Consider the following 14,150-nt stretch of genomic DNA (forward strand, 5'->3'; position numbering starts at 1 on the left):
GAAAGACAGTCTCCCACCATTTAACAAGGACCCAAATTCACCTATCAAAACTAGGGTTGAGCAAGAAATCTGAAAAAAAAAAAATTGATATGAACTGAAAAATCGACTAAAACCGAATTGAAAGTCTAGTGAACCAAATCAAAAAACCGATCGAAATCGAACCATAAATCTGGTTAATTGAGTCAATCAGTTTGGTATTTTTAAAAAATCAAAGGTATTGGTTAACCAATATAGAAAACCGACGGTTAACCGAACCAACTGGTGTACATAAAATTCTATATATTTTAGGTATATTTATGTATATTATATAATATATATATATATTTTTTATATCTTCTATATATTATAAATTAATAAATATGCATTATATATAAATATATATTTATCATATATAATATATTATTCATTATTTAAAATATAATATAATATATATATATATATTTTTCTGATTTCTTATTATATATTTATATATTTTTTATAATATATATTATAAATATAAAAAACCAAGAAATTGACAAACCGAACCGATGGTTAATCGAACCGATCAACCAGTTAATCGATCAATTTCGGTTACCAATTTTCTATAAACCGATGATACCGATTTAGTTGAAAAAATAAGCCCACAATTCGATTAACCGAACCATGAACACCCCTAGTGAAAACCAACATAGGTTTTTATTTCTTAGGAAAGATTTTTTAATCCTTCTTCAACGAAAATCCTTTGCATTCACCAATTTTGGTTAGCATGTAAATGAATATCTTAACCAATTACATTCAAATTTACTTTATATTATATAATGTATATTTTTATGTTTAACAAGATATACCTACTATTGGTTACCGATGTAAAATAGATTAAAACTTATGGAGCTTGCATTACCTACAAACAATTCAACGACCTCCGATGAAAAATAAACACTACAATAAATTCAACACTCTCACATCCTTTTTTTTTAATCCGGGTGGCGTGTTCAGAACTCACTAGAGTAACTGGATTGTTCTACAACGACAAAGGTCCCAATGTTCTCTCAAACGTAAGGTGTACCGTACTAAGATGGCCGTCCCTCCACTTTGCCATAATTTCTATAAACCACATTGGTCACTATATAAGTTATTGAGACCAGGAATATAGAGCAATTTCATCATCATCCATGCCTTATTCCAAGTATATGGGGTTCGCTAAATCTCTTTGATTTTTTTTTTTTTCATTTTGTTTTTAAGCCAATCTATTTGATTATTTGATTCCATTGGTAGAAAAACACAGTCCGTCATATCAAATACGTGGGAAGAGTGAGCGCCCCACTGTAACGGTCCATCCCTCCCGTGAATTGTCATGGGCTGCGGGATGCGCTATGTGGGAAATCCATCAAAATTTACAAGGTGTAGCGTAGGGAGATTGGATTCAGTCCACGTATTTAGTTATTTACACTTTGCAATCATGTATTGAAATATATTTCTGTACTCTATGTTTTTTTTCTCAATACACAGTTGCAAATGATTGGTAAGATGGTGTAAGCACAGTCTTATGAAGATTACGTAAGTTTGAGCTAAGGGTTTGTCCGTTACTACTTATCTCTTAATGCTGAAAAGATATGGTACACTTTAGGCTCAGTTTGGAAGGAGTAAAAATACAGATATATGAAGTATAAAACATTGTATTTTGTATGCATTTGTATTTGTACTCTTTCCAAACTGAGCCTTAAGATTGTTTGGCTTGAAGGAAAAAGTAGGGAAAGGAAGGGAATGACAGTTTTGTATAAGTTTTCCAAAGTGGGGGAGGGGGGACCTAGGGGAATTTTCTCCTCTCTCCATTCTCCATCTCAATGGTTGCCCCTCCCATGAGCCCATCCATACTTCATTTATGTTTTGACCCCCTTATAACAATTTTCTGACTCTGCCCCTGCCCATGGGAAAGACATTTGTATAGGTTTTCCTATCTTTCCTTACATTTTCCTTCAAGCCAAACATAGTCTAAGAGATTTTTAGAGCATTCATTTGCTCAAAATCTTCAAATCTCTGAATTTGTACTGACATTCCATCAATAAATTGGCATTGTAAATTTAATTCCAGTTTTATCCCTCTCTTTATATCTGCATTCTATTTTCTGCAACACATCCATCTTCCGCACGAGTCACAAGGGTACCCATTTTGGGTGATCCATGTGGAGTATGGTTTTTAATAATAATAATAATAATAATGAAAAAGATGTGGGAAATATTCCTAATGCACAAGGGGATAGGGTTGTTCACAAACAATGCCAAAACCGATCAAACCGGCCTGACCCAACCTGATTTGGTTGGTTTTTCTTCACCACTGATCAGTTCTGAATTGTCAAGAGGGATAACTAGTAAATTGGTTTGGTTTTCGATTTTCATGTGTGAAAATCAAAACCGAAACCGAATTGAATCAAACTGAGTTAGTTAGTTTATGATTTCTTAGTCATTCCCTAACTAGATAATCCCTATCATAGTTTATTCTTTATAGTTAGTTATTTATTTATAATATTAAAAAATAGTAAAACATTAGTTAAATGAAAATTATTTTTTCTAGGAAATTTTACACCAAGGACTATTCACAAACAATTTCGAACCGTGGATCAGTTTTGCTTAATAACCAGTCGATTTCAATTTTCTCTTTAAATAATCAGATCAGGTCAAATCGGTTGAAAAAAATATATTAAACCAAACAGCCCTAAGGGAAATGACCGAATGGACTATGGAACGCAACTTGTAGGGAGCCCATCGGAACTCGCACCATTCAATCCTCACAGCCGTTTTCACGGCCTTTTACAGCTGTTAATTTGGAACATCTCCCTATTCGTATATTTTGAAGCTGCACGTTTATGCCAGGACGGTTTTATAATGACTGCATCCTATTTCCCGTTGGCATATTGTGACAATGAGGAGACGCAAAGCAAACACGGGTTCTCCATGTTGTGAAAAAAACTTCATTCCATACACAAATGCCCGTCCGTAAATTAGCCGAACTAACATTTACCCCAACTGTACTTTAGACCTCTAACCCTGAGCTGAACCGTTCCCAACTGTTCCCAATTGCTAATGCCAGGAGGGCCTAGCCGCCTAACCCAACCCACATAGCGCAGAGAGAAACGCAGAACGAAGAAGGGAAGTGAGGCGAACGAACATCCGGTCGAAGTCAATGGCTGCTCGTGACGAACCTGTAGTCTTGATTACGGGCTGCAGCGAGGGCGGCATCGGCCACGCCCTTGCTCGAGCTTTCGCTTCTGAGAAATGCCGCGTTGTTGCCACCAGTAGGTCCCTGTGTTCAATGACAGATCTCGAGAACGATGACCGGTTCTTTCTTCAAGAGTTGGATGTTCTATCCGATGAAAGCGTCCGGCAAGCCTTAACTAATGCTCTTGACAAATTCAACCGGATCGATATCCTCGTTAACAATGCCGGGGTTCAATGCATTGGCCCTCTTGCTGAAATCCCACTCAACTCTATCGAGCACACCTTTAATACCAACGTCTTCGGTAATTCTCTCACTTTCTTTCCAGCCAATTTCGTGCTGCTTTCATTTCTCCTTTACTGATTTGTGCCTTTTGGTACTGTCTCTGATTGTCATGCTAGACTTATTTTATTTTATTTTTTTGTTTCTGGGTAATAGAGGTCAAAATATGGATGCAATTATTATTTTTTAGTATGATTTTCGGACTTTGAAAGCAGTCGATGATTGCTGGGCGTGTATTGCTTGGTGATTTATTTCTTATCCCGATTGTTGTTTAATTGATGCTCTGCAAATTATTGGAATTAATTATTGCCCTGATAATTCCTTTTAGTATCCCTCCCATGCCCACCTCAAGTCTTTGTGTTTGTGTATACTAGTTTGCCCATATTAATTTGAATACTGAATAGCAAAAGTGATTGGATAAACAGTGAATTCCTTGGAATTATTAATGCCTATTTTACTGTTGAACTAGTGATGCTTTGGTTTTGGACCTTTGGAGGTTTTTTTATTTCAGTGTACTGGCTTTCTACGTTATTTTCTTTCATTTTTTTTTTCATTAGCTAATTAATAGCAGAAGTGCCTCACTGTGTGTTTGTTCCAGCATAGATGGAATCATGACATCATGTTGATTGTCAGCTTAGTAATACTACTTCTTAGCTGTACAATATAGAGCGCTCATGACACTAGACTTCTCTTCAAAGATCATATTGTTGAATAATCCAAAAGAAATTGTAGTATATCTTAAGAGGATATTTCCCCTTCCAGGAGCTACAAGCACAAGACCGTCCAGCTTGCAAATTGACCAAATATTCTATAAACTGACTCAAACTAAAGACAGGAAGGTTGCTCAAATATTTCTAGCAGGTTTTCCATAAAGGCAGAACTGGTTTAAGTGTAGGCCATCTTCCTGTCATGTCACATGTACTAGGAAGGAAGTGTGCTGCATTAACTAGGTGGTAGAATCTGGAATTTTAGTGAATTACTTTAATACAAGGTGCAACATCTGGGAGCCGATTTACTCTAAATTCGAGGCATAATTAAGCAAGTAAAACCTACTGCTAACACATCAAATTTGAGTGATTTTTGTTTCGAATTCTTATTTTAGTCTTGGTTATCATTAATCAAAACATTCAGGGCTATGAGGTTTGCAACTTTATATATTTTTCTGTAAGCCATGCTAATAGCTGCCCATGTTTTCATTTTCATGCATATCTGCTAGCAGAAAACACATTGGCTGTCATGATGGAGTTACATCTTTCTTACAAGGGTCTGGGGTGTTTATCACATACTGTTTTTGTCTTTTTGATTGTCCTAACCACTCCATCTCTCGCATTATCATCTCCTTCTGGTTCTTCTGCTATGTAGAAGCCATCTGAACTGATTCTACAGACAGATCTGCTGCATATGATAATTATAAATATCTAGCTCAAACTAGAAAGTATACATAAACTAATAAAAAAAAAAAAAGAAAGCACACATGGGCAGGTGCTGATTGACTCAAGATCTGCGACTGGGGCTAGAAAGCATATTAATTAACAGGTCCTCTCTCTTAATGATGAGAAAATAGAGTTGGGTCAAAAAGTGAAAGATTAATAAGTAGAAAATGTTAGACATCCTTCTCTGGATATACATGGGACATAGCTAGTCCAAACTTTTTAGGTCCACCTTGAACCCAGTTGGTCTTGGTGTTAAGGTCTACAATATGCCAGAAAGTATAGTATGGTGTTTCTTACTATTATCAGATTCCGATCTTCATTTTGATATTGAAAATTGCAGTTCAGCAATGTCCTATATCACCTTTGCATGAAAATTGATGAAACTTTCAAGAATATTCCATCCCAATGGAGGAAGAACAATGCAAAGGAGGTCAGGTTTGAGTTCTTCACAAATCTAAATTTCCTCAATACAGCTAGCTAGATCTTAAATGTCTCCTTTACTGCTGCTGGGTTTTATATTTCTTCACTCTAGCATTGCCACACCAAAGGAAATGCAGATATCTCTCCCAATCTTGAGATCTAGGCATGAATGCAAATACAGGAATCCCATTTAATATTATGTTCATGTTCATGTATTTTAAGCCAAGTTTCATGTTTCAGCTCTTATATCTTGCTACATAAAGGAATATTACATCTACAAACTCCTTAAAGTGCCATTATTCAAAATTGGTCTTAGCCATCTGAGATCTTGGGAGGAGCGGACCAGATACAGATCTAGCCTTTGGCATTTTTATTTTTATTTATTTTCTTTTTTTTTTCTGGCACAAAGTGGCAATTTTCAGATGAACCCACTTTCTCATGATTGTCAGCCTGATATTTTATCAGGAATATGCCATTTTATATATTGTTATTGGAATTCTTCACTGTTACATATATAGAAGTCTCCATTCAATATTCACTGGCATACCAGATATGTCTTGTGTGTGAGATGGTACAAGAAGCACATACAGGCGTTCAGTCTCCATAGCTAAGCTTTCCTTATTGTAGGACTGGTAGGTCTTAAATTTCTTCACTAGTGTTGCTGGAGGATACATTCTATTGTCTGTACATGGAACCCCATGTAATTTTCATGCAGTACTTCAGAGGAAATGCTAATTTAGCCTATTTAATGCTCAATTGTTGCTGCTCCTTAGTTGTTTCACATTTTCATTATCAGATAGATATACATCTTTAATTGTCAAAATGTCCAGTAATTGTATTGTGTATTGCTTAATATTCTTAAAAAAGAATAGTACACATAATTTGATTGTTTTCTGTCCTAAATATCTAGGTCCAATGAGGTTGATTCAAGCTGTGGTCCCTCAAATGGCAGCTAGGAGAAAGGGGAAAATAGTAAATGTAGGTAGTGTTACTGCTTTGGCTCCTGGACCTTGGGCAGGTGCCTACTCTGCATCCAAAGCCGCACTTCATGCCCTCACTGATAGCTTGAGGTTTGCAAATTACCTTCTGTTACTTTGATTTGATCAGATTGTTATTACATAAGATTTCCCAACTTATATTAGCCTTGAATGACTACCTATAAATCACAGATCTTTGAATTAGATGGCAAAGTCTTGACATTAGAATATACACTTTACCTTACTCTTTTACTGTGCATTGATTAACCTGTCATATATGTGGGAAGAATTGGACTTTTCTTAGGTCCCATGAGGATCTTTACCTTCCCCCCTTTCCCAACCCAATACACAGATAGTGGCAGATTGTGAGTGAGTGGGTGAGTACCTGAGTGTGAGTGGTGATGATGGTGGTTGCATTTCATCTGCTAAGGAGTTTTCACCAATCTGTTTGCCATAGTTCATTTTAATCTTAAATGATGGGGATAACAGGGGCTGTGAGAAGAGGAATCTAGAATGTGCCTTTTCTGTTGGGGGAGGGGAGAGGAAGCATAAATAAACTTGAAAGAATTAGACCAGAAAATAGATGTTTTATGATTTAATTCAGTAGAAATAGAAGAGAGAAAAAAAGGTCACGAATGGAAGAGGGAAGAGAGAGGAAGAGAAGAAGAAGAAAAGAAGAAGAAAAGAAGAAAGGGTTCGGCTGAATTATGTTTCTAGCCGCCCACGAAGTCTTATTTATATTGTAATCTTTTACAATGACTAGTTACCTTAATACCCTTACAAAATAAAAGAAAGACAAACAAGGCTCAACCAGCCCAACTATTCTAACTGAAAAATAAATAGATAAATAGCAAATAGAAAATGTGGGGTTGGAACTCCACACACACTAATAGCCTATCAGCTATCTCTACACTCTCCCTCAAGTTGGGAGTAGATATTTGTCATACCCAACTTGTGTAAATCTGTCTCCAATTTGAAATTTGTGACTGTTTTAGTAAAGATATTAGCTAGCTGCGAACTTGTGTAAATCTATCTCCAACTTGAATTTTGTGACTGCTTTAGTAAAGATATTAGCTAGCTGCATGTCGGAGGTAACATAGGGAAGACACACTTCATGAGATGCAACTCGCTCTCGGATAAAATGTCTGTTTTACTATGTCAAATTCTGAATTCAGACTTGCTAGGAATTCATAAACTTTGTTTGTTTCAATCAGTTTGCTATAAGTAGTTGCATCTCTCTGACTCTCCCATTCAATGGTTTCCAAATGGTCGATTTCATGACACAGAGCTTCTCCCCTTGCTTGAGATTATTCACTTCACACTTCAGTTCATAAGCCCTAGCAACATTAAGGGGTTGGGAGTAGGTCTTTTTCATATTATCCCAGATTTACTTAGTCATTTTTGCCCATAAATAATTTCGGCTAATGTGGGGTTGCGTTGAATTGCACAACTATGTCATCACCAAATAGTTCTCTTGAACCCATTTGGCAAGTGATGTGTCTTCTTTGACTGGTTTCTTTATATCCCCAGTCATATAGCCTAATTTACCTCTACCTCCAATAGCCATAATGGCTGATTGTGCCCACTCCAAGTAGTTTGTTCCATCGAACTTAACAGTTGTAATTTGAAAAGAACTTTCAGTCATGCTTCTAGCCCCCCAAATACCTTCCCCTTGAGTCTTGAATTCACTTCCAACCTTCTCCATTTTAAAGATGTTAACAGTCACTACTTTGATCAAAGAAAGCTTGAGCTCCTTTTATACAAAAGAAACTTCTTTTATGTAAAAAGTCTCTGCTGAATCAGAAAAACACTCAGCCGAGAATCACCACAAAGAAACAGTCCTCAGTCAAGAAGTATTGCCCATAAATCAATTTCAGATTATTAATAACTTCCAAGAAACACCCCTCAGTTGACAAGAATCACCCAGAAATTAAAATCAGATTACTGTAGTTGCCCAAGAACCAACCACAGTCACAGAAAAAATGTGGGAGCAAGAACTGACCGTGGGATTTCAAAAAAGCCTCAGAGAAACTAACAGAAATATCAGAAAACTGCTGAATTAAATAAGAAAACTGTCAAAAACCCTAAAGAAATGGCAAAGGAGACATAATTCTATTAACTGCTGCTTCCAGAAGGTTAACAACTGCTCCTTTTAAGGTCGATCTCAATAAAGGTGAGTTCTTTTTCAGGAAGAGTTTGATCGCCACCTTTAACCTTCAGATTAAGCCCTAATCTTTGACTTGACTTCTCTGATCCATCCTGGTCACCGGACACTCTCCAAAGGTCATGTAACCCCTTAGGCACAATTTGAAACTCCAGTGATCCTCCAAGAATCAGGCGAAGATGCAAAACTTCAGATTCAGTAACTTCTCATGCTGCCGACTGGATTAGGCTCACATGAGAGCCCTAAACTGCCCTAGTTTTGGATCTGATACTAACTTGAAAGAATTAGACCAGAAAATAGATGTTTTCTAATTTAATTCAGTAGAAAAAGAAGAGAGGAAAAAAGGTCACAAATAGAAGAGGGGAGAGAGAGGAAGAGAAGAAGAAGAAAAAGAAGAAGGGTTAGCCGCCCACTAAGTCTTATTTATATTGTAATCTATTACAATAACTAGTTACCTTAATACCCTTACTTAAAAATAAAAGAAAGACAAACAAGGCCAAACCGGCCCAACTATTCTAACTGAAAAATAAATAGATAAACAGCAAATATAAAATGTGGGGTTGGAACCCCACGCACACTAATAGCCTATCAGCCATCTCTACAAATAACATTGCCGAAGATGGACATAAGTTTGAAGGTGCATTTTCCCACCATTTGATGGTTCTAACCTGGAAATTTCACTTGATTAGATGACTTTAACTCTCTTGTTCTCTTTTACTCAATCATCACATGAATCAAGACTGCTTGGTAAACAAAAGATGTTTGAGGTGGGGTTCAAATGGATTGTGACCCCTTGCCAGTAATATTTTAATGATTTCTTAGATTTGCCATCTATAGAACTATTTAAGGCTTAAGATTAACTAGAAGGAAATCACGGAATAATGATTTGCTTTTCATATAGGTATTTTCAGATGTTTGATCCCTCTTTTGCTTGTTTCTCTATTCAGATTGGAACTTGGTACTCTTGGTATTGATGTTATAAATGTGGTTCCTGGTGCAATCAAGTCAAATATAGGACATTCTGCAATTTCCAGTTACAACCAAATGCCTGAGTGGAAACTCTACAAACCATTTGAGAGTGTTATTCGTGCTAGAGCTCACTTTTCACAGGGCGTGAGGGCAACTCCTACAGATGAATTTGCAAAGAAGACAGTGGCTGCAGTGCTGAAGAAGAACTCACCAGCATGGTTCTCCTATGGTAGTTTTTCTACAATTTCGGCAATTGCTTATCACCTACCACTTTTTATTAAGGACTTCATACTAAGGAAAACAATGAAATGTTGAAGTGGAAAACGGAGGTGCATGAAGGTAGTTTTTTAGCATGTACGCCATGTGCTTGCACTTGCAGAAGCTGAGAGCATCTGATGTTTCTCGCCTTTTATTGGTAGCTGAAAGTTAAGCTGGCCTCTATGGTAACTTTACTGGTAGTTGAAAATTGAAGTCCATCTTTTATTGAAGCTTGATGGTGAATGTCAAAGCTCTGTTGTGTTTTTGTGATAGAAATGGGGAGGAGTGTAAAAGTACTTGAAACTTGATAGTTTCTATAAGTTGTAACAACAGCTTGAGTAGGTGCCAAATGATTATAACTATTGGATTGGTAGACTGCGTCCAAGAGTCCAAGTGTTGTCTTTGTCAAACAAAATTACCGAAGAATATAATAATCCAATTGTTCACCAATTTTTCAAACAAAATTAACCCCTAAAAGAGTGGTTAATTTACTTCTAATAATTAGTAATAACTGTTTTCAAGGATTTTAGGCAGTGCCAAAAATAAGATTGGTTACGAGTGGCCTCTGCATCTATTCTGTCAATTATTTGTTTCATTGGGCTACTCATTTCTATATGTAATGTTGTTCATATCATTGATTTGGTACATTATTGTTCCAATCTAATGCATTTGCATCTGCCATTATATTGAAGTTATGAAAATCAATCCTAGTTTTTTGTGGCAACTTCTGTTTTTTTTTTTTTTGCATTGTATTGTATAATTGTTTGAAGACTTGAACTGTATATTTTAACTTCCAATATTTTTGCCCAGGATATGAGAAGTATAGTCAAACATTACCATCATTGTCATTCTTGCAATGTTGCATTGGCATTTTAATTTGGATGAGAAAGGACATTAAAAATAATAATGTTTATTTTAGTCATGATATAATCCTTATTTTCATCTCACTTGTACGATTATACAATATTAAGTATATTATTCATTGAAGATTCCTAGTGAATTTTAACTAAAAAGCTATACCATAAGTCAGGTTAAGGTATAGATAAAATAAGAATAATAATGTTTGTCCCTTCAATTAATATAGATGCTACTCAATTAAAGTTTGTTGGTATATTAAATTTTAAGAACATGAAGCAATTTTTAATTGTTGAAAGAGCTTACAACTAAGTTTGATGAATTGCATAAGATAAGCAATGATGGTTATATATTTTTGCCAAATATAATATTCACCTAACAAGTGCGGCGCCACCTTAATCTAAAAAGGGAAGAAAATGGAACTAAGGTATAAATTTTACCTAATAATATCAAATTTTTTTATTCAAAAGATAATATCATAGCATTAAACAATATTCACATTACAAGGGTGCCACTGATAAACATCACTAATATCCTTCCAAAGTAATTGCCTAACTTCCACAGGAGGACTGTTCCAAAAAACAGAATTATGATACTCATAAGCTATATTAGCTAGACAGTAAGCACAGCTATTACCTTCTCAATAACAATGAGTCAAAAAACATTTGGACACTGGCTTAACAGACTGATAGTGCTTTGGGATAGGACTTCATTCTTTCCAATTTGGGCAATTTTGGGATTGTAAGGCTGATATAGTGGACTTAGAGTCTAACTCAATAATGAGGGGAAACCATCCTTTGTGCAATATATTGCCCAAAGCTCAGTTGTTTCAATTCAATCATAGTAACTCCAATATTAATGCAAAATCCTCCATACCAACAACCCCTATAATCCCTAAACAGTCCTGCTGCATTAGCCAATCCTGTGCTTCTTTTGACTGAACCATAAGACCTGTGTTGGGGGAGGGTTCCATTTGATACTTCTCAAAATCTTGGAATCACTCGAAACAATTGGATTAGCGGCAAGGAAACTATCTATATAATATTGAATAGATGACCAGATTGATTTAACGGTTGCATTTATTTGTTGGAAAATCTTTTCATTCATAGATTTCCATATTACCCACAAAGTATGACACAATAATGATAGGTTTCTTTTGTCCATAATTTTTAACAAATGACTCACCCATTCCCATTGTATGAAGTCATGTTCAGCACTTGTATTAATATTCAGATATGTCCAAATATTTCTACTGATATCACAGTTTGTAAATAAATGCTTTAAATCCTCAGGTTCCTGGTTACATATTTGACAAACAAGGCTCTGAATGATATTTCTATGATAAAGTTGATCGGGTGTTGGAAGTTGCCTTGAATTAGCAACCACATAAAAAATGTTGAGTCCTATAAGAACAAGGTACTTTCCAAATCTGACAAGGAAAGCAATCCTATTGGCCATAGGCTGATTTAACTGCCATCCTTAGTCGACCCCCACACCCACTTGTCTTCTATGACACTTTCCTGATCTGGTTTCTTAAGAGGGATTGCTCTAATCATATGGACAATTTAGTGGGTAGAAGATATTCAACTTCAGTGAGATTCCATATTCCATTATCAATTCACTACATGATTGATTTATACGGCCCCATGGTTAAGAAATATTGAACGATAAAAAATTGTAAACTAAAATATAAAATTTTCGTAAATTCCATGATTTAATGAAATGCTAAAAGTGGATTTACCTTGAGATTTAATGATTAATCATGGGAATTGGGGTGAGCCTCTAGTGTCATAACTATCGGATGGGGTTTGATTGCCATCTAGAGTATGGAGATGGTGATTTCAATGAGACCTGAACAGAGAAATAAAATTGTGGGTGTACCATCATCAAGCGTTAATCCTCCACTTGGTAGTTGAATGAAATGAGGATCTGAATGTAAAACAAAGGTTAGCTATTACTATTGCAAAAAAAAAATCTCCGCTATTAAGTATTAAAAAAAAGGTGAGCTATTACAATCAATTCAAATGGAGATGTACAAGGCAATTAACCTTTACAAATTTCAGCATTGGTTTCTTGGTTTAGTGAACCAACAGTTCCAATAGGTGAAGAGTGACAGGGGAACTTGCAAAACAAAAATACAATAATTCTGGATAACTTGGTGTTAAACTTCAAAGTTCTGGATATAAAGGTGTATTTTTTGGGGTGAGGCCACTATCAATATGGCCGAAGCTTGGGCTGCATGAGAAGCCCATAACCTGGTGTTAAACTTCGAAGATCTTCCCATAACTATAGAACGAGACTCCAAGCTTGTCATCTCATGTCTGCGTGGAGAAACTCAACCCCTGTGGAACATAAAGAACATCATTGAAGACTGCACTGCCATGAAGACTCAGTTCGAGTTTGGGTTGAAGTACCGTCATGTCTACCGTGAGGCGAATCAAGTTGCAGACTGGTCAGCTCGTCACGTCCAATCCTGTCCTACAGATTTCTTAAGTTTTAACTTGCAGGATCTCCCTCATCCTTTGGGTTTTATTTGTAATTGTGATTCGTGGGGACGTGCTACCCCCACCATGTGTAGCACTGGTTGGATCTATAAAAAAACCTATAAAATAACTTTTTTTTTTGTATTATTAGAAAAAGGAAGAAAATAAATGATGGAGACCTTTTCTATGTGTTAGAGAAGAAGAAGATACATATTTCAAAATGTTTCTCTTGTATGGTCGCCAAAGACTTCTTGAGCTTAATGAACCTGCAAAACAAAGAGAAGAGTGACTTTTTATTTATATGGTCATTAATGACTTCTTTATGCTTATTGAACCAATAGTTGAATGAGGCTACAAAATGAGAACACTTGTGCACTTGCATTCATTTTGTAAAAACAGGTGTAAAAAAGAAATTGACCCTTTTTGCATCCTATCCATGTAGCCTCAGACGAAAGAACTGTCATAGGTTGGAATAAAATAATGAAGGGATGTAATTGAAACTAAAAGAGTAATTCTAATTTTTATATATGATTAATTAATTAATAGAAATAAAATAATATATGCATTTGCAGGGGTAATATTGGAAAAGCAAAATCAGGGTGTTCGACTATTCTACTTGTCTCATAGAAAAGGGAAATCAGGGTCTTTGACCATTGTACTTGTTCCACTCTCATATTTATAAATGGTGCAGAGATCAATTGATTTATGTTTTTTTTTTCTTATTTAGGTCCAGTTTGACAATGTTTTCACATGTTCTTTGCTAAAACAAGAACCTTCTTTCTTATTTCTTGGGAGCAATAGAGGCATTTGGCAAATTGTTTCTCGATAATGGATTTTTGTTCTACAAAATACAAAACAACATTTGGATAATGAAACTATTCCCTAAGTTCGTAAAGATAACAGAGCATGGAAAAAGTTTGAGTTTGTGAAGATAGCAACAAAGGAAGAGATGCATTTAGGAAGAAAATACAGAGCATGGAAAAAGATTTAGGATGAAAAAACAGAGCATACAAAGTTAGAAATGCCAGCAATGAAGAAAACCTTACCTGTGTATGAGATTCTAAATGGAAAATGATAGGGGGAGCATTGGGAACAAATGAAGAAGATTGCTTGAGGG

At 35.7% G+C, this 14,150-nt stretch overlaps 1 protein-coding gene across 1 annotated transcript; it reads left to right on the forward strand.

Moving 5' to 3' along the window:
* Positions 1 to 2,884: 2,884 nt before the first annotated feature.
* LOC148851378 (NAD(P)-binding Rossmann-fold superfamily protein) lies at positions 2,885 to 10,159 on the forward strand. The gene is made up of 3 exons (XM_088945355.1): positions 2,885 to 3,496; positions 6,238 to 6,397; positions 9,416 to 10,159. Exons 1-3 carry the CDS (start codon positions 3,160 to 3,162, stop codon positions 9,750 to 9,752), a joined length of 834 nt encoding a protein of 277 aa, XP_088801481.1. The 5' UTR covers positions 2,885 to 3,159; the 3' UTR covers positions 9,753 to 10,159.
* Positions 10,160 to 14,150: the final 3,991 nt, after the last annotated feature.

The sequence above is a fragment of the Nelumbo lutea genome, chromosome 5 (assembly GCF_056320005.1).
Source record: "Nelumbo lutea isolate HS-2025 chromosome 5, American lotus-T2T, whole genome shotgun sequence".
Taxonomy (NCBI): domain Eukaryota; kingdom Viridiplantae; phylum Streptophyta; class Magnoliopsida; order Proteales; family Nelumbonaceae; genus Nelumbo; species Nelumbo lutea.

Bases quoted from the DNA above. Each gene is read 5' to 3' on its own strand.
- LOC148851378 (XM_088945355.1), top strand. From the start codon at position 3,160: ATGGCTGCTCGTGACGAACCTGTAGTCTTGATTACGGGCTGCAGCGAG. The intron at 3,497-6,237 runs GTAATTCTCTCA...CTAAATATCTAG, and splicing joins CTTTAATACCAACGTCTTCG to GTCCAATGAGGTTGATTCAA. The intron at 6,398-9,415 runs GTTTGCAAATTA...TTCTCTATTCAG, and splicing joins GCCCTCACTGATAGCTTGAG to ATTGGAACTTGGTACTCTTG.